General features: G+C 47.6%; 1 protein-coding gene across 1 annotated transcript in view; it reads left to right on the top strand.

Annotated features, from left to right (window-relative positions):
* BDH1 (3-hydroxybutyrate dehydrogenase 1) overlaps positions 1 to 20637 on the top strand; it is a 41732-nt gene that overhangs the window by 15899 nt on the left and 5196 nt on the right. The window contains exons 3-6 of the mRNA XM_048864542.2: positions 2549 to 2621; positions 6610 to 6720; positions 13283 to 13424; positions 20042 to 20194. Coding sequence (XP_048720499.1) covers positions 2549 to 2621; positions 6610 to 6720; positions 13283 to 13424; positions 20042 to 20194 — 479 coding nt within the window. The remainder of the gene's footprint in view (positions 1 to 2548; positions 2622 to 6609; positions 6721 to 13282; positions 13425 to 20041; positions 20195 to 20637) is intronic.

Below are 20637 nucleotides of genomic sequence, written 5' to 3'. Positions count from 1 at the left end.
GGGGCTGCTGGTCCACCCTGGCTCCAAGCCCCCACCTGCTAGCTCCAACGGGCTGCTCTTCCTGCAAGCAGGGACAAAGCAGGCGACTGCCACAACATTATAAGGGAGCATTGCGCAACTTTCTAACGAGCATGTTCCCTAATTGATCAGCAACGAAACAATGTTAACCGGGATGACTTTAAGTGAGAACTTATTGTAGACCAAATTCACAGTAATCTGCAAAAGTAATCTGCAACAGCACAGAGACAACAGTCAATCAATGTGTTTTAAGTAAATCGCAAACGAAAGATGACTTTGAAAAATAAAAATGTTTCATGCAACTAAGATGAACATTATGAAAAGGTTGTGAGCTGCTAGAATACATAAAGATGTTTAGCTAGAGAAATGAAAGCCCCAGGCCAGGATCTCAGTTCAGTATTCTTAGACACAGCCAGTTTGTGACCTGCGCCTGACCTCCGCACCAATTAACCCTCTTCATGCTTGGCTTCTGCTATTTCAAGAGGACGCAGGGCTTGTGACACTGCAACTGAGGTAGAGAAGGAGCTGGCCTGTGGAATGGCAGGTGAACTGTAGTAATCCGATCGGTCAAACTTGCCAATATCAGTTCCGTCCAACTAGGAGAGGATTCCACCTTACCCGACTGATTCGTAGCGCCTTTCCTGTCACAGCTCCATCCAGCCCTAGATGCAGCAGAAGAAGCTGAGTATGTGTAGATCTTTGTACAACGTGCTGCAGCGTCACACGCATTGTTTAGGGGGGACCTCTGGCATCTGATGAGAATCTGCTTGCAAGTAGCTGAACCAATTTACGAGAGAAAGAGAGCACTGCTCCCTGGGGAAAAGTGTTTGAGAGACCCAGCCAGGGGATAGCTAATGAAGCACAGAGGGAAGCTGAAATACTTGCAGGGAACCGAGGGGAGAGAGCCAGAAGACTGTAGCAAGATGCAGCCCAGAGGCAGCAATAACAGTGAGTGAAGGAAACAGAAAGAAACTGACACAGCCCAGAGGAGAGATGATTGCTTGGGGAAGGAATTTGGATTGCTCTCATGGATGTTCTGACTGAGCCCTGGCTTTAAACGATCTTTGTAAGCTGAGGGAAGAGCTAAGCGAGTGAGTTGTTGCCAGTCACACAGCTTTTCTAATGGATGCTCATTCCGTGGAAAGCACCATCTCTTCCATGCCACACTGCATTTGGAAATGCAGTATGTCTGGAGATAAACTGTACAGAGGGGATTGTAACCTGTATGGCAGGCATGGCTCAAAGCCACACAAGCTCTTAGTTAATTATTAAGAGGGGATGTGAGAACTCCATAAGAGCGTCTGATTGGTGCAGACGCCAGGGCAAGAGAGGTGTTATTTAGGGGATGGGAGGGGCTGTAATTAAGGGTAATGAGGTAGAACTGAGTAAGGGAAATTTTAAGGGCATGCGACACTTGCAGATGTAGTGCGCTTTGAGTTAAACCAGCCTTCGGAGAGCGCAGCAGGGAAAGTGCTGCAGTCTGTCCACACTGACAGCTTCAAGCGCACTGGTGTGGCCACATTTGCGGCACTTGCAGCGGCATTGGGCACCGTGCATTATGGGCAGCTATCCCAGCATGCAAGTGACTGTAACTTGCTTTTCAAATGGGAGTGGGGTGGAGTGTGACAGGGAGTGTGTTGTGTGTATGTGAGGGGAGAGAGAGAGTGGGGTTTTGGGGGGCTGAGAGCATGTCAGCATGCTGTCTTGTAAGTTCAGACAGCAGCAGACCCCCCTCCCCGCCCCCGCCTCCCCCTCTCCTTCCCCCTCTCTCTGACAGCATTTCACACTAATGGTTGCTTTGTCTTGGAGCAGGTAAGCATACTGGCTGTCAGAAACGGAGCTTTCAAAGGGCATATCCGCATTCCTGCAACGATTCCAAAACAATGACAAGAGTGGCCACTTGACTTAAAGGAATTATGGGACGTTTCTGGAGGCTGATCAGAGCGCAGTAATGCAAGACCTCGTCCACACTGGCGCCATGGCGCTCCAGCAGGGGCGCAGCAAACGTTCTTCCACTCGCACAGCAGCGCTGTAGCTGCGGAGTCAGAGCGCTCTACGTGCCTCGCCAGTGTGGACGGGTAGTGAGCTAGTGCGCCCGGGGCTCCTTTTTTGTGCTGTAACTCGCAAGCGTAACCAAGCCCTCAGCTGAATATCACAGACCGTCTCCTAACAGTGAGTTTTATTGGACTGTGGAATGATTGCCACCAAACCTGCTTTCTGTGTACTGTCCATTTCATGTTTGGGTGTATCTGTGTGCGTTAGATTAGTGACTGTTTCATAAGGTTCAGTAGTGGTATCCTGGCAGCTTCAGCTACTGGGAATAGCAACAAGTCTTTTGGGAAAAAATGCTTGACACAGTGGAGAAGAAATAGGTATAGGGAGATTTGCAGACCGAGCCCTCTGTTCTCAGATTACATCCTATGCCATGGACAGGAGCAAAACTAAATTACCTCTTTGTGGCTCTTGCCAAGGTTTCAAGGTCGGTGGCTGGGAGAAAGTCTGTATCTGATTGTTCTCGTTTCTCTTGCAGGCCTGTGCAAGGATTTTGCTTTCCTTTCTTGACTCCAAGTGGCAGACGTTCTTATGCAAGTGAAATAGATCAGGTGAGTGTGACAGTACTTTAAAACAGCTGTCTCTGACGAGCTAGGATTTTTAACACAAAGATAGAAACCTTGTGACAAAATTCTCCTCTCTGATCCGCACTACAGAGCCAGTGTTGGACCTCTCCAGCATATTCCACATTCTTTCCTAGTGTGTAGTGTCCACTGACGGAGAAGAACATGTGCTGTTAATGGGGGAATTGAACACCCAGACCAGTGTTTTTTCTACTACATTAGGAAGTCACCAGTTTGAAAGCTCCCCTCTAAGGAAGTTTATACAGTGTATACAGGACTATGTACAATAGTCCTGCCCCCTGTGAGTGGATTTTAGGTGCAGAATTCTTTGCTGGTGGAAATTGGTGTAGCTCCACATTATGCTACTCTGAAACCTGACAATATGTTCTGTGGCACCTTGAGGAAGAAGAGGGGTTTACAGCGGACACATTGCCCAGTGGTTAGGGTGCTAGCCTGGGACTCAGAAGACCTAGGTTCAGTTCTCTGCTCTGGTACTTGCTTCCTAGGTGACCTTGGGCAAGTCACTTAGTCTCTCACATCCCTATGTGTGAAATTCTTTCCTTGATTTTAAGGCCAGACAGCACCATTACGTCAGTTAGTCTGACCACCTGTATAACACAGACCCAGTTACTCTGGTACTGAGCCCACTGACTTTTGGGAATAATAGCACTTGTGGTGAGGATACAGCATTTCAAGGATTGTGCGTCGCTCACACGCTCTGGTCTTGGGACCTGCCATAGATAGTGTCCTTGGTCACAGTTCTACCTTCTTACTGTGCTGGGTGCCCTGGTGTCTGGATTTCAGGGGCTGGGAGCATTGTGGTCTGTGAAGCACTTTGGGATGAAAGCACCATGTAAATGCCAAGGAGCATTTTTCCATGTGCATAGTGCACCTCCCAAACACTCACCACGGGGCAGTGTTTAAAACGTGTTTTCTGACAGAAAATCTCCATGGCCATAGTACCAGGCACAATTATTTGTATTGCTGTAAATTACAGTTAATTAAGGGTCAGATCCTGCCCTGTGCCCTGCGTGGTGGGCAGCCATGCACCTGCTGGAGTCCTCAGGAGCACAGCTAGATCAGCCTGCCCAAATGCCTCCTGGGAATCACTGGGGTGTACTGGCTGAGCAGTACCCTCCCCCACGCTCACTTTAGTGAAGGTACCATGTGCTCCCCCTTTGATACACAGATAGCACTGTTAGCTGATCAGGGGCATGGCCCCATCCCTCCTCATCTCCTTCCCGACAGCTAGTGCCTACCTGCTGGAGCACCGGAAGGGCCATGTTCCCCGATATGCTTGTGGCCAGGCATAGGGAAGGGAAAGCTGCTTGTACCCTCCTGCCTTTGCACATGGCACAGGCCTGACATTATAATAATTCCTGACTGCATTAATCACAGATGCTGCTCCAACCCCGAGTGGCTGACGGAATCTTGTGGAGAGTTCGGTCAGACTAGCTAATGTCATTGTCGCTCAGCCCCAGTGTGCCCTGGGGGAAGCCAAGTGTCTAGTTTTCAACAGAGGTCACGGTAAATGGTTCTTAACTAATGGTACCAATAGCAGCACCCTCTCTATGTGTAATGCCTGGCGCAAATTGGGCCAGCACATCAAACCTAGACACAGTGGCCTGGGCCTATATCTAATCAAAATGGCGGAGTCAATTCCTTTGCTCCTAAAGGATGTCAGAGCACTTCACACACTACTTACAGGGATTTGAACATCCTCCACCACTGACCTCCAGCCATTCAATGTTCTTAGGAGGAGACGTGAATATTAACTTTCCCTTTTTGACCTTCATAATGAAAAATAGCTAGGCAAAATAATATCTTACATTAACCAACTGGTTTCCCATCCAAATATTAAATATTAATATTAAATATTAAATATTTCCCATCCAAATATTAAACCAGTCAGATTCTGCTTAGCTTATGAGATCTGCTGAAATTGTAACTAGAGGAAAGGAGGACTTGTAGCACCTTAAAGACTAACAAATTTATTTGAGCATAAGCTTTTGTGAGCTACAGCTCACTTCATCGGGTGCATTCAGTGGAAAATACAGTGGGGAGATTTATATACACAGAGAACATGAAACAATGGGTGTTACCATACACACTGTAACGAGGGTGATCACTTATGCTCAAATAAATTGGTTAGTCTCTAAGGTGCCTCAAGTACTCCTTTTCTTTTTGCGAATACAGACTAACACGGCTGTTACTCTGAAACCTGTCACTTAAGGTGAGCTATTACCAGCAGGAGAGCGGGGGGGAAAAAACCTTTTGTAGTGATAATCAAGGTGGGCCATTTCCAGCAGTTGACAAGAACGTGTGAGGAACAGTGGGGGGGTGGGGGGGATAATAAACATGGGGAATTAGTTTTACTTTGTGTAATGACCCATCCACTCCCAGTCTTTATTCAAGCCTAAGTTAATTGTATCCAGTTTGCAAATTAATTCCAGTTCAGCAGTCTCTCGTTGGAGTCTGTTTTTGAAGTTTTGTTGTTGAAGAATTGCCACTTTTAGGTCTGTAATCGAGTGACCAAAGAGATTGAAGTCGTCTCCGACTGGTTTTTGAATGTTATAATTCTTGACGTCTGATTTGTTTCCATTTATTCTTTTACATAGAGACTGTCCAGTTTGACCAATGTACATTGCAGAGGGGCATTGCTGGCACATGATGGCATATATCACATTGGTAGATGTGCAGGTGAACGAGCCTCTGATAGTGTGGCTGATGTGATTAGGCCCTATGATGGTGTCCCCTGAATAGATATGTGGACACAGTTGACAACGGGCTTTGTTGCAAGGATAGGTTCCTGGGTTAGTGGTTCTGTTGTGTGGTGTGTGGTTGCTGGTGAGTATTTGCTTCAGGTTGGGGGGCTGTCTGTAAGCAAGGACTGGCCTGTCTCCCAAGATCTGTGAGAGTGATGGGTCGTCCTCAGGATAGGTTGTAGATCCTTGATGATGCGATGGAGAGGTTTTAGTTGGGGGCTGAAGGTGATGGCTAGTGGCATTCTGTTATTTTCTTTGTTGGGCCTGTCCTATAGTAGGTGACTTCTGGGTACTCTTCTGGCTCTGTCAATCCCAATGTGATATATGTGAGTGTATTTGGTCACTCGATTACAGACCTAAAAGTTGCAATTCTTCAACAAAAAAACTTCAAAAACAAACTCCAACAAGAGACTGCTGAAATGGAATTAATTTGCAAACGGGATACAATTAACTTAGGCTTGAATAGAGACTGGGAGTGGATGGGTCATTACACAAAGTAAAACTATTTCCCCATGTTTATTTCCCCCCCCCCCCCCTCTCCCCACTGTTCCTCAGATGTTCTTGTCAACTGCTGGAAATGGGCCACCTTGATGATCACTACAAAAGAATTCCTCCCCCGCTCTCCTGCTGGTAATAGCTCACCTTACCTGATCACTCTCCTTACAGTGTGTATGGTAATACCCATTGTTTCACGTTCTCTGTGTATATAAATCTCCCCACTGTATTTTCCACTGAATGCATCCGATAAAGTGAGCTGTAGCTCACAAAAGCTTATGCTCAAATAAGTTTGTTAGTCTCTAAGATGCCACAAGTCCTCCTGTTCTTTTTGCAGATACAGACTAACACGGCTGCTACTCTAAAACCTGTAACTAGAGGGTTTGTGTGTTATAGGTTGGCCACAGGAAACAAGCAGTGAGTAGGATTAAACTACAACCTTTCTTTAATCACATTGACATATTTCTCCCCCTGTAAATTCTTGTTTGCATATTGCATTTATTCATTCCTGCTCGGTTCAGCTAACCCTGAATACAGCGGTTAATATTTGGTGCCTTTGGGATGTGCCAGATTCCACTAACTGGCCCACAGTTGGGAGGACGTCCCTGGGAGAGGATGCCTCTAACCTCATATGTGGGTTTTATCCCTTCTCTGCAATTCACTTGTTTCAAACACTCTCTTTTAATATGTTTTATTTATTTTATCTCGTTTTACAGATTGGTAGCAAAGCTGTGCTCATTACTGGCTGTGACTCAGGATTTGGGTTCTCTTTAGCCAAACACCTGCACTCCAAAGGCTTCATTGTCTTTGCTGGCTGCCTGTTTAAGGTAGGGAAATAAAAGAGCTTGGTCCTTCATCTAATTCACATGCACTGTAACACACTGCGCAATTTCCGAGCAGTGGGTGTCACACCAGGAAATGACACAAGCATTTGTTTCACTTCCATGAGAATCGTAGATGGGCCAGGACCAGAACCCCAGAGCTACCCACCCTGAGATTTGGGGGAATTACACATCTGAATTCAGATCCAAATGTCATGGCTCTGAGCCAATTTAAAAATGGGCCAGAACCTAAAATCTGGACACAGTGACTTGGGACTGTCTCAAATCAGAATGTTGGAGTCAATTCCGGGCTGGGTCTTTGGACCTAATCTGATAAAGCCTATTTATTTAAAGTGTATTTTGACTAATATATTAGTGCACCCACCCCCTGACCCTCTGGTGACTAGATGACACATGGTGCAAATTTACTATTTTCCAGAATCAGAGGTACGTCTAATCCCCAGTGTAAATCAGGAGTGACTCCAGTGAAGGCAGTAGTACTGATGGAAGTGAAGTCAATTCCTAGGTCTTCTAGTCAAATTCTGTCTTGATTTTCCTGTTTATTACAGTGAGGGTTTCAATGGGGTGTAAGACGGGCCAGAATGCAGACCACTGTGTCAGCGTGAGGCCCTGGAATGGTTTCATAGAATCATAGACTATCAGGGTTGGAAGGGACCTCAGGAGGTCATCTAGTCCAACCCCCTGCTCAAAGCAGGACCAATCCCCAATTTTTGCCCCAGATCCCTAAATGGCCCCCTCAAGGATTGAACTCACAACCCTGGGTTTAGCAGGCCAAAGCTCAAACCACTGAGCTATCTCTGCCCCCACCCCTCCAAAGTCCAAACACATTACCACTTTCTTATTTAGGTATTCAGAAACCTGTTGCCAACCCAGTTTCTTGTGAGAACATACTTTGTTCTCAGTAGGATGCCAAAGAGTGGTAACTGTGCCCACGTCCAAATTATTTGCTTCAAAGAGACACTGCCAGGTACTTTTAAAATGTTTTCAATATAATTCCCTCGTTTTTGCCTTTTCATTTATTTTTTTTAATTGTATAATTTTTTCCCCCTCCTGCATTGTTTCAAATGAAGGAAATTTGATTTTCAGCATCTCTGTCAATTGTGGTAGAGCAGCTCTGGAAAAGGGGTTCATTTATTAACTCCGGCTCCCTCTACTGGCTATGCAGCAAAAGAACATCAGAGGACTGTAGGTCCATGGAAACTGTTGCTTGTTTTAAAACTACCTGAAGGACAGAACAGTGGCCGCTTGTTTTCTGAGTATTTCTACTGAGCTTTTGCAATAAAAGATAAACATTATGGTCTGTCAGTGTAGTCTGTGGCAGAGCTAAAGATTAAAACAACGAGGAGTCTGGTGGCACCGTAAAGACTAACAGATTTATTTGGGCATAAGCTTTTGTGGGTAAAATACTTCTTCAGTGGGGGGTTTTTACCCATGAAAGCTTATGCCCAAATAAATCAGTTAGTCTTTTAAGTGCCACCGGGCTCCTTGTTGTTTTTGTGAATACAGACTAACATGGCTATCCCTCTGATACTAAAGATGAAAGAGATGTAGAATGAACATCAGCACCTGGGCAGATCCGGCAAAAATGTTGAGAAGCGACTAGTGATTTGGGGGGCCTTGGTTTTTGGCTGCCGACCTGAGAGACCTTAAAGGGGCGGATGTTCAGAGGGTGGGTGATCTGCACTGTCTGAAACTCAGGCTCCTTTATGGTGTCTCAAGCTGGGCACCTACAATCTCTGTCACTTCGGAAAACCCTGGCCTGTGACAATTCCCACATAAGCCATGTTTTGGGCCTGAACTGCCTGGCAGTGGCTCTGGGGATGCATTGTTGTGAACGCCATTCCAACGCTCGGCAGAGTGTGTTCCACATTATGCCTCTCACTCAGGAATTAGATGTAGCACTTTCTGCTGGACTCCCCTTGGTGTGTTCTTCAAAGAGTGAGACCATAGCAAGTGCTGCCAACAGGCCTTCAAAGGGGTTATCAGCAGAAAAGTGACTGTGAAAATGGCAAAAGCCTACTCAGCAGATCTGCTCCCAGTGAGTCTTCAAGTCATATCCTGACATTATGGACTAATCCAAGTTTCTGTTGTTAGCCCTGCAGAACCAGTACTGCTATGGGAGAGAGACCTGAATTTGATTCATGCCTCAAGCATCATTAGCAAAACTGAGCAAACTTCTGATTGCAGAACGATTATACTGGTGATGATCTTAGAGGCAGAAAGAAACCCAGCACAGTTTTCAGATCCCAGATAGAATTTCTAGAGGTGGGAATAAGAAGAGTTGTCTTTTAGTATGTAAATTAAGTGAATTGATCTAGAAGTGATTGGTGGAAAATGAATGCAGTACTTCAGAGTATCATTTTCACGTTGTCACCTTTGCAGAGTATAGCTGCACTTCAAGGCCATAGGTTTGATTGACAACGTTTTTCCGCGGCCTCCTCCACATGCAAATAAATAGAGTGTGTGCAATGAACATGTGGTGCTACTTTTTAATTAGTCAAAATCTTCTGTTGGGGTCAAACCCTGAGCTCCTTGCTTGATTTTTACACAGGGAAACTCAAACTTCAGTCAGGGAGAGTTTTGTCTTGAATCAGGAATGAGTGGAAACCAAGTAAGCAGCTGAGGATCTGCCCCTGTGGTTCTATAAATGCATCATTTCACAACCAGGTGCTTCCAAACATTTTGATTCCTTGCCAAAGATAATGGCAGCTTGGATCCAAGTAAGCATCACCCTGCAGCAGCCTTATTTCACCTCTTTGGTTAATAGCTATAGGAGCCAGATGACACAAGATGAAGAAGGTATTTTTCCAGCAACATATCTGTCTCCATTGGACCTCTCTGATATCTACACAGCTGCTAGGCGTGTCATGGAGTCCTTGCTTGCTTTGCTCTCACGTGCTCAGGCCTTATGGCGTTGTTAGGGAGTGAGTAGCCAGGGGAATGGGGTAGCAAATGAGCATGTGAACAGTTTATTGAAAGGCCCATAGGATGGCACAGGAGGCTCCCAGGGCTCGAAGATGAAATGCTGCACTGCAGGGCCACCATGACCAGGCTGATGGGGCCACCAGGTCGTAGCCCGGGGGCACTGGAGGGTAACCGGGAAACAGAAAGATGGCAGCAGGGTTCAGATCCGGGGCAGAAATCTTGCCCCTGTAGAGCCAGCATGCAATGGCGAAATGGCATAGACAGCATCTCCTCTCCACATAGCAGAGGGCAGGATGTCTGGATACTGCTCCAGAGGTCACTAGGAGATGAAAACAGAGTACCGCGCCAGCCCATGCACCGTATCCCCAACAGGGCATAGTCTGCTGGCAAGGGCATCTGCGATCAGCACAACTGACTCTGCTCCTTTCCAGAGGGGGCAGCACTACATCCTTGTGTCCCCTGGCCACTGCTTGTTCTCCACCCTGGCCATCAGGGTCCCACCCCTTGTCCCTTTCTCAGCACGGGTCAATGTGGGGTTTAGCTCAACATGTCGGGTGGGGGGACAGAAGAATCTGGTCCTGCCAAGGTAGCTCTGTAGCTGTGGGAGGGAGAAGGGGCAGTGGTGAAGTGGCCAGGAGACCTTACGATGCTGAAAAGTATCTCTAGAAGTAGTTGTGGCACAGAGGCCTGGGGGCTGTGCAATGGGAACTGGATTCTCACAAAAGATGCCTGTTTCTCTGTGTAGTCCTGGCCAGTACCTCCAGCACTTGGTGAAATGGTCATTGTGACCCACCCCACTGAACCTGGGCTGCACGATTTTCTTCTCTGGGAGTTGATTTCCCAGCTTCTCCAAGGTTTGCCGTGGGGGCAGGGAGAGGTATTTTTTTGTTTCACTTGTCCTCTCTTACTTCTTCCAGCCCTGTCTTCTGATTGTGAGGAATTTGCATGCTTGCATTTTGTGACTTCTTCCTGGCATCTCTAGATGTGCTGTATGTGTGTTGTTTGACTTTTTTGGCCTACACACAGTGACCTCAGCACCACCTGTGTCTGAGCAAGCAACCAACGTCTGCACTAAGCTGTCTTTCCAATCACAATCAAAACAAGCAATCCAAAAAGCTACACATGGGTCTGAACATGCTGCATTTTCATATGCATCTCTTCAGAATGTTTCTGTGTGAATCAAGCACATGATGCCTTCTTATAAGGGCAAATGCTAATCACTGCTAACACAGCCCACACTGGAACAGGAGAGGCATGCCAAGGAAAGATGGAGAAGAGAATAGACAAGACATCGGAGATATGAGTTAATGAACTCCAGAGAAATCCTACCACGAACCAGAGCAGATGAGGCCTGGGAAAGGAGGAGCCTTCAGGAGAATCCTTGGAAGAAGCAGAAGTGCAGGGACCAGCGGCCATCATTCTGCCAACACAGTGAGATGTTGGGATTGGACAGATGGGAGGATCAGCCTTCTGGTTGAGTGGGCTCTGAGCTAGGGGAAAGGTAGGCTGAGGGTATGTCCGCCCTATGGAGACTATCAGCATTGCTATGTCGGCATAGCCCCATAGTGTGTAGACAGCCTACACCGATGGAAGGGGTTGTTCTGTCGGTGCAGGAACACCACCTCCCTGTGTTGATGGAAGCACGGAATAGCTACATCCGTCAGGGATTTGTGGTTTTCACACCCATGACCGGTGTAGTTTATGTTGATATCACTTCCAAGTAGAGACCAATCCTCAGTCTCAGGGAGAACGTAGGCGGTGGATAGCCTGCCCAGGGAAGCAGGGGAAGCCCTGTCACTTGGGCTATTTAGAACTAGACAGTACAAAGCACTGGAGAATGCGCCACAGAAACTGGCCTGCCCCAGCATTGTGGGCTGGGTGCTCTGACAGGTCTCTCCCAGCTCTCTCATCTACAAGTCTAGAGAGGAGGGTGAGGGCAGTTTTATTCTCTCAGGGATGTTTTGCCAAATCAGTTGTAAAAGGTCAGAAGAGAAGAGCCCTAAAGTGCTTGCATATTAACGCTAACCAGCAGGGAACTAATGCAGAGCCAGCTAGAGAGGGTACAGCAGGAAGGAGACTGGAGCTCGGCTGCCGTCACACAAGGGACGAGCTGTGTGACTGGCTTGTGCAGAAGAAAAAGAGAACTGTTTCCCGATGACACGTTGTGGAGGGGAGGCAGAGGGAGTTTCTCGCAATAAGGAGAGGACACAAGGCTTTTTCAAGCCAGACTTTCACCATCGTCACCAAGGGATCTGTGCAATGGCCACGGCTGTCCTGTAGCTAGTGCTGTCTTGCCAGTCAAGGGACTGGTCCTGAGAAGGGATTAGCCTGTGAAATTCACAGCCACATCTCAGCATCAGGTCCAAACCGTGCCATGTGGAGAGGGAGGAGCTGCGGCGTGTGCTGGGGGACAGGAGGCAAGAGCAGAGAGAGCTTAGAATACAGTGTAAAACGTGACCGAATGAGAGTCCAGGTGGATACGTGAACACAGCCTGCATTTCCACACCGCTGGGGGAACCGCTCAGAGCAGACATATCAATGAGAGCGAGCTTGCTGAGAAAGAGGTGTGTAATAAAAGGATGCAGTGAGAGTAAATGCAGCCAAGGGGATGTGCCCATGTGTGATCTCTGGAGCAGTGTCAACGGTTTGGAGTGTCCTGCTGCCGGATGGCCTGGATCAGCTGGAGAGAAGGGCAATAAAGATGGTGAAGGGGTTAAGATGTAAATTCTGAAAGGACCCACTGAGGGGATTGGGCATGTTCAGCTGAGAAGAAAGGTGCCAAGAAGGGGAGATAGGAACAGAGAGAGGGAGTGATCAGGAGCCGGCCCTGGGGAGAGCCTCTTCCACGGTCTATCTGTTCTGGGAAAACTGCTGAGAGAGAGAGGGACAGCCAGGTTCTTTCGCCTCGAGGCACCATCCTGAGCAGTAGCAGGGCCACAAGCACCTCTGATCTGCATGTTCACCTCTGCGTGTGAGAACCCAGCATAGCCAGTGGCTTATAGGAAAGAAGGGTGCAGAGATGCCCACACGTTATGAGGGGCTGGACTAGGTGCCCCAGTGCCCTTCCAGCCCTGATTCTGTGATTAAGGACGGGTTTGTGCTAAGCTTGCAGCCACTCTTGCTGCTGGGTGATTTTCTGCACACGATATGTTATCGTTTCCCAGCCAAACATGAATCTTAAAAAGCAAGTCTCAACTCAACTCAACTCAGCTGAGTTACTTGCCCAAAGGAAGGAGGGACCCAGCCCCCTTTCGCTCTCAGTGTGGGGCATTACTGAACCCCATAAGTCTGAGTCATGTGGAAGTAAATCTCACACTCTCTCTTTCCCACAGAAAGGAGCAGTTCTTCAAAGCAGATTAAGTGGGAGACTCAGCAGCCAGGGCTAAATGGTCAGGGGAGGGTCTCCCAGAGGGATATTCTTCCAGGGGGAGTAACTCCCTCCTTATGAAAAGAGCTTTCCCCTCCACCCCAGAGCTGCAGGGGCAAGCCAGCCATCCAGTAACCACCCACTGAACTCTCATGGTTTTCTTTTAGCAGCTGGCTTGTGTTTGGCCCTTTTCTTCTTGCACAAACTTCACACGAGTCCCGAACAGATGTAAACTGATTTTTTTCCTCTGCCTAGGACCAAGGAGAAGCAGGTTCTCAAGAACTGGACAATATGAAGAGTGAGCGAATGAGAACTATCCAGCTCAATGTCTGCAACAGCCAAGAGATTGACCGAGCGGTGGAGCATATGGGTGCCAGTTTGAAGGACCCCCAGAAAGGTGGGAGATTGTTCATTGGGTTTTGTGTCACAGACTTACACGGAAGGAACTCTCTTGGCTTCAGCCTCAAATGATTTTCAGGGCAGGCTCCAAAAGCTGTGTGTGAAGGGGATAAAGCTTCAGGCAGCAGCAGTGCTAAGCAGGCTGTCCCATCCAGACCCCCCAGATCACTGTGAGACTCTCTGTCACTAAGGTTAAAAGTAGCCTCACCTATCCGAATGTGTGACTTGCCAGGAGCATGCTGAGTGCCCCACATGGCTCAGGCCCCATGGGAATTGTGCTGCCCACCTCCAGCTCTGCTCTGATACCTCAGCACGAGCTGCTGCAGCATGCAGCCAGAGCCTTTATAAGCCTCTTTCATGCTGCAGCAGGGCCCTGCCGTGACTGCCAGGCACAGCAGGGCATCTTCTGGAGCATCCCAGTGGGGCAGGAGCCACCTGAAGCAATGTAGACAACAGGATATGGTTTGAACGGGAATTACATTTTGAAATGTGTTAAGAATCAACTGGGTGCCAGCTGCTATCTCAGTTACTCATCCCCCTCTCCCACACTCTCCCAGTTAAACAGTGACTCCCACTGGCTCTCTACACTCTCCTAGTACAGAGCTTTGGCCCTGGGCTACACCAGCACAGTCCAACACATGGGGCCCACTGAGGAAAGTCCTGCAGGAGGGGAGAGCAAAGCATCTGAAACCTCCCACTTTCCCTTCAGGAGCTGAGAACAGTTGGCCAGCACAGCCCCAAAAGTGAGTGATCCAGAATGGCCAGAGGATGCGTGTATCTCACAGTCTCCCCTGGAGGTCTGCCATGGAGCCCCAGCATAAGGGAGAACATCCCCCATTTGGTGAAACCCCCAGTGGGAGGATGCTGTTGCAAATTGCCTGTGAGGGTAAACTTAGGGCTATATCCACAACATGATTTAAGAACGACCATACTGGGCCAGACCAATAGTCCGTCCAGCCCAGTATCCTCTCTTCCAACAGCAGCTGGTGCCAGGTGCTTCAGAGAAAATGAACAGAACAGGGCAATTATCAAGTGATCCATCCCCTGTTGCCCATTCCCAGCTTCTGGCAGTCAGAGGTTTAGTGACACCCAGAGCGTGGGGGTGTCCCTGACCATCTTGGCTAACAGCCATTGATGGACCTATCCTCCATGAACATAGCTAATTCTTTTTTAACCTAATTATACTTTTGTCCTTCACAACATTTCCTGACAATGAGTTCCACAGGTTGACGGTGCATTGTGTGAAGAAGTACTTCCTTATGTTTGTTTTAAACCTGATGCCTATATATTTAATTGGGTAACTACTGATTCTTATGTGAAGGGATAAATAACACTTCCTTATTCACTTTCTCCACACTAGTCATGACTTTATAGACCTCTATCCTATCCCACCTTAGTTGTCTCTTTTCCAAGCTGAGAAGTCCCAGTCTTATTAATCTCTCCTCACACGGAAGCTGTTCCAAACCCCTAATCGTTTTTGTTGCCCTTTATTGAACCTTTTCCAATTCCAATATATCTTTTTTGAGATGGGGCAACCACATCTGCAGGCAGTATTCAAGATGTGGGCGTACCATGGATTTATATAGGAGCAATATGATATTTTCTGTCTTATCTATTCCCTTTCCTAATGATTCCCAACATTCTGTTTGCTTTTTTTGGCTGTTTTCAGAGAACTATCCACAATGATACCAAGCTTTCTTTCTTGAGCGGCAAAAGCTAATTTAGACCCCATCATTTTGTATGTGTACTGGGGATTATGAGGGAGACAAGGTGGGGGCGGTAATATCTTTTATGGGACCAACTTCTGTTGTGGGAGAGAGACAAGCCTTTGAGCTTACACAGAGCTCTCCCTCAGATCTGGGAGATGAACTCAGCTGTCACAGCTATACACAAGGTGGAACAGATTGTTTAGCATAAGGAGTTAACACATATTTCAAGGGACCGTTTCAGGGGAAGTAGCCTGTTAACACCTCTCCAGTCATGGGGAGAAGGGAAGTGGGAGGGCGGCAGCTGTGTGTGTACGGGGGTGTGTTAGTGGATTATAGATTAGATTCATGTCTTATTCCAACGGTCTCTTTATTCAAATCTTAATTTTTAGGGCCTAGAAAAGTTATGGGGCTGCCTGGGCTCCCTTGTCTGTGTGTCTTGGGAAGCTTGCAGAAGGTCCCCGTGGTGGGCTTGTGGGGGATGAGGTTGTAGGATTTCTTTGGGAGTTGTCTGGGGAAGGATTTGATGATATCCTTACATTTCTGGGTGAATTCTGGTATGGGGTCTTCTCTGAGTTCTGTAGAGCAGGTGCTATGTGAAGAGTTGTCGTTTGGCCTCATTAGCATAGTCATCATGATTGAGGACTACGATGGCGGCCCCTTTGCCTGCTGGTTTGGTCACTCTCTGGTGGTTGGATTTCAGGGGCTTTATAGCTACCCTCCCAGCAGTGGAGAGATTGTGTGGATATGGTGTTTGTTAGGGTTTCACAGTCAATGTTTTCCCTGAAGCAGTCAATGTAACGATCAAGAGTGTAGGGTGTCCAGTCAGATGACTCTCTTTTCTTATGCCTGTCGGTAGGGGCATGGTAAGTGTGGGTGATCTCATGATTGCTGTGACAGAATTCTTTGAGGCAGAGTTACCGGAATTCTAGTCCTCCGAATGTTAGTATGATATCAGGGTCTGTAGTGGGTCAGAAATTCAGCCCCTGGAAGAGGACAGATAATTCAGCGCCGGCGTGGGGTAGCGCTGATAAATTGATGATGTTGGGGTGTCAAGTGGTGTCCATGTAGTGGATTGTATCCTGGAACAGGCCACCCAAAGATCCCAAGAGAACCTGCTTCAGTACAGAAATAAAACCCCCTCTGACCTCACACCCCTAGTTGTCCCCTACCTGCCCTCACTGGAACCCCTCATATGGGGGTACCATCAAACAACTACAACCCATACTCAACAGGGACCCCATCCTGAAACCCCCACTTCAGGCTTTCAAAAAATCCCCCCAAAATTCCAGTGGCGGCAGGGCACCGGTTCACGCCAGCGGTGCCAGGCTCGAGCTGGGTGCTGGCCCTGAGTTTTGATGAGCCAAACCTTTCTTCATCCTGAATGGAAAACCTGCTTGTGTTATCAGCGGGACTGGTGCCATGCACGCTTTGGGCACCAGGTGGTGCCGTGCCAGAGCTCAGCCTCTTAGTAAACTAGGGGAGAGGTTGGCATGGAACCAGCTGTGTAATCTGCCCCTATTATAAACCCCACTGTGAGGCTGGAGAAGTTTCCTCATGTTCTGTCCGGATTCACTTCATCTGCTAGGCCTCCTGGAAGCTGAGGGGACTTCATCTGCAGGGTTGTAATAACGGCTCTTTGTGCTGCTGTGTCTGTGTTCTCCCAGTGCCTCACAAACCTCCCCACATCCTAGGGAGCGAGCGTCATTAGTCCCGTTTTACAAGTAGGTTAAATGACCTGCCTCAGGTCACATAGCGAATCTGGGAAGCAGAACCCACATCTCCCACCTGCAGGCTGCCCATTGGAATCTAGTCCAGATTGGCTGTGTGTATAGCTGAAAGCTGCTACCACCTCACGTTTGTTTGGTGGGTCTCCATCCAGATTCAAACAGAGAGGTGACCACATCGCAAAGTAATCCTGTCAGCATTGGTACCCTCCTTGGCAGTGCCAGTGGAGATGTAGAGAGAGAACTCGCTTCCGAAGTTGGTCATCCTGGAAGATCACGGCTGAAGCACCCAGGACAGTGTGGGGAAGCTTGTACCAGTGAAGGCTGCTCCATTCCCAGAATAAACAGCAGCCAGTGGGGCTCCACTCGCCTGCTTAAAGTTAAGCACCAGTTTAAGTGCTTTGCTAGACTGGGGCCAGAGTGCTCCGCCCCTAGAAGGAGCGATCCCTCAGTCTCTGGAGCTGTCCATCGCGAGACTGCCAGCAGTTTTGTTTTGCACTGTTCATTTGCTATATCAGACCATTGTGTCTTTGTGGTGTTCACTTTACAGGGAGGGAGAGAGGGTGGGTGGAGGGGGAACACGGCCATGCCCTAGTGGGAGAGGGAGGAATTTCTGAGTACTAGTCTCAGGTCTGACACGTACGGCAAGTCATCCGCTGAGGCTGTGTCTCATTTGCCCAATGCAGACGTTGAGGCTTGCCTTCTGCACAAGGGCACTGTGAACATTAACTAGTTAGTGGAGCCAGTCCTAAAGGCCTCGTGCACCCAGAACTCCCACTGAGGCCATTAAAATCCACAACAGTTCTGGATGCACAAGGCATGCAGGACTGGGACAAATGTTGGTGAAAAGGGTTGAAGATCGGTGCTAATTATGTTTTGTTTATTAATTAATACATTGCAGCTTGTAAAGTAACAGGCATAATTAGCCCCATTCAGAGGCAGCAGAGGCCTGGGGAGGAGGATCATTAATGGATTCCCTTCCCATATTCATGTGCTGAGCTGGGCCAATGGTGGATGCCATACTGCTCTCTTGTAAACCCAGAAGGGCAATCGTGAGGCCACGTCTGGATGACTGGAGATTAGAGACAATGTTTTTTAGAAGACCACATCAGCTAAGCAAATAATTCATAGAAACGGAGACCCCTCTGGGAGGTTTCCTGCAAAGCTGGTTCGGACCGTTAACGCTTTCTCAGATTGTACAGGCTCCAGTGGGGAGGCCGGAATTGACTTGTCTTCAGACTGCGTGAGAAAGACGTGTACTCACCGGAAACACCTCACTGTGAGGAGAGGACAGCACTTGAGCTTCTGCTCTGTGAAAGCCACAGCTGCCCACGGGCATCTGATGGAATGTTAGGAACACTTAGATAACGGGCAATTTCCTTCCCCTAAAGAATGTCCTTAATTCAGCCCTGGTAGCAGAGAACTGCCACGGGGAAGAGTAAGGCTCTAACTGAGGTAATACAGAGGAAGCCAGAGACTAATTGTTCCGTAATTTGTATGAAATAAACACATTACTGTGATTAAGTACATGTCTAAACGTCCAACAGCCCAAAATTCTCAGCTGCAGATTAGGAGTTTGCCCTCTGTGGCTTAATTCCCAGAACATGGGCTCTGTCAAACACCCTCAATCAGCAGGTAGCATTTGGCTTTTACTAGACAACAAAGCGAAGCCATCTCATGGGACTTGGCAATAGTCTTTTATGGCAGGTAGATTCCTGTATCAAGTTGGTTCAAATTATGTCACATTCCTCCTCTAGCCATTCAGTAATCACTGACGCCTGATGAGAACAGCAGTGGTCAGTTTCCACTTCTTTCTCCTAGAAGAAAGAACAAAAGGAAGAGGCAGGAGAGATGTGCACATATCAAACACTCCCCTCCCCCGGCATTGCAAACCTTCTGGCTTTTATGTTAGCACTAGAATTTTTAGCTCAAATTAGCGGATTGACAGTTACTTTGAGGCAGTTAATCCATTTGTAAAAGCTAGTCTGGACACTTCCTACATGTTTGTTCCAGACTACAAAAGTTTGTCATTTACCTTAGGGCTTGGGGGAGTGTTCATACTAGCCTTTACAAATTGGTTAACAACCTTGCGGTGCAAAGCTCTATTGCAGATAAGCCCTTTATGGAGAGGATGTCTGGCTTTTGCTTTTGGATGTAGTTTCTTTTTAGTCCAATTCACAAAGAATGTTTCTCGGGTTATGAAATAAAGTGGCACAGATCTGCACTGTGCCCTGTAATGTGGTTACCTGGGTTTTATTTCACCATGAAGATAACATGGAGGTCTGAGGAAGGGACAATCTGAATCTGCATCCAGATCTCAAACTTTGATCTTTCTCCTTTCAGTCATTTTCAGGATCTCTGCACCTCCTGAGTGGAAGCACCGAAGTACTGTTAGGCTCTTACAGTATTGCAGGCCACGGGAAATATGGGCAGCTATGTGTTGTATGAGAACTAATGCTCTTGTGATGATCTCATGACATTTCAGCCCAGTCTAGCTATGATAAATTTGGATTTACAGAGACAGTTTGTTTGGCATTTTCTTTTTCCAGTGTCTCTTTCCTTGTATGCCTGCACTGCGGCACGTAACTAACTCTGGACAACACTCCATTGTCTCTGCTCGATCTCACCAGTTCTTGTTTGCTTTTGGAGACAGGATTTTTTTTTCCTATGTTTTAATCTGATAAAGGAGAAGGAACGAGATTCTGTATTTATTTCATTTAGAATTTCATTAACATGATTTGTAATGCTCTCCCTGAGTTAGGTGTTGCTGAACAGATTGTGACGATGGTCTGCTCAGTTAGGTGAGCACAGATTTGGGTTCTTTCCACTCTGGAATTCATCTTTATGGGTTAAGATGGGAAGGCAGTGAGGCCTAGTGGATAGTCTGGAACTCAAGAGACCTGGGTTATATTCTTGGCTCTGCCACTGGCCTGCTGGGTGATCTTGGGAAAATCACATCACGTCTCTGTGCCTCACTTTCCCCATCTATGAAATGGGGGAAATGATGCTGACCTCCTCTGTACAGTGCTCTGAGAGCCACAGATGAAAAGTGCTATCAGACCTTGGTATTATTGTAATTAAAAGCTGCACAATATGATTCGATAATCCATTAGAAAGCCCTTTCCCAGGATTCTGTCATTAATCGCAAAGTGGTGATTTTTCGTGCTGGATTTAATCTGCAGGGCTTTGGGGGCTGGTGAACAATGCTGGGATCTCCACGTTCGGAGAAGTAGAGTTCACCAGCTTGGAGACCTACAAGGAGGTAGCTGAAGTGAATCTGTGGGGGACAATCCGAACCACTAAGGCTTTCCTCCCTCTAATCCGGAGGGCCAAAGGTGAGTGATTTCCTGCATGTTAGCATCCCCCAAGTATGTTTGTAACCCTGCTCTCCTGCTTCTCGGGTGTGTTATTGGACGAAGGGCCGATTCCCATTGTCCTGCTCCTGGTGTGAGGGATGTGTGAAATGCTACCAGCTGAAAAGGGCAGTGTTCGCACCTGGACACAGTGGGTGCGAAAGAACACCACTCAGTGAAGGGCAACAGAGAAGCCGCCCAAACAGTCTGTGAGTGACTTTCCCCCGCAGGGCAGGGTTCTATATTATTGTCCATCACATCATATCTGAGTGCAGGGTTTAGTCCATCACCAGATGGGTTTCATAACTCCTTTTAACTGCTTTGGAGTTGCTGGACATGGTAGATATGTGGCAAAAGCACCTCCCGAGTTGCCCTTCTGTAAATAAACTGGCTCTGCTCTTGCTGGCCTGGAGAAGCTACAGTGG

Source organism: Caretta caretta, chromosome 9 (genome assembly GCF_965140235.1).
Source record: "Caretta caretta isolate rCarCar2 chromosome 9, rCarCar1.hap1, whole genome shotgun sequence".
NCBI classification, from domain to species: Eukaryota; Metazoa; Chordata; order Testudines; family Cheloniidae; genus Caretta; species Caretta caretta.
Note: the sequence above shows the minus strand (reverse complement) of the source record. Positions and strands in the feature narration are given on the sequence as shown.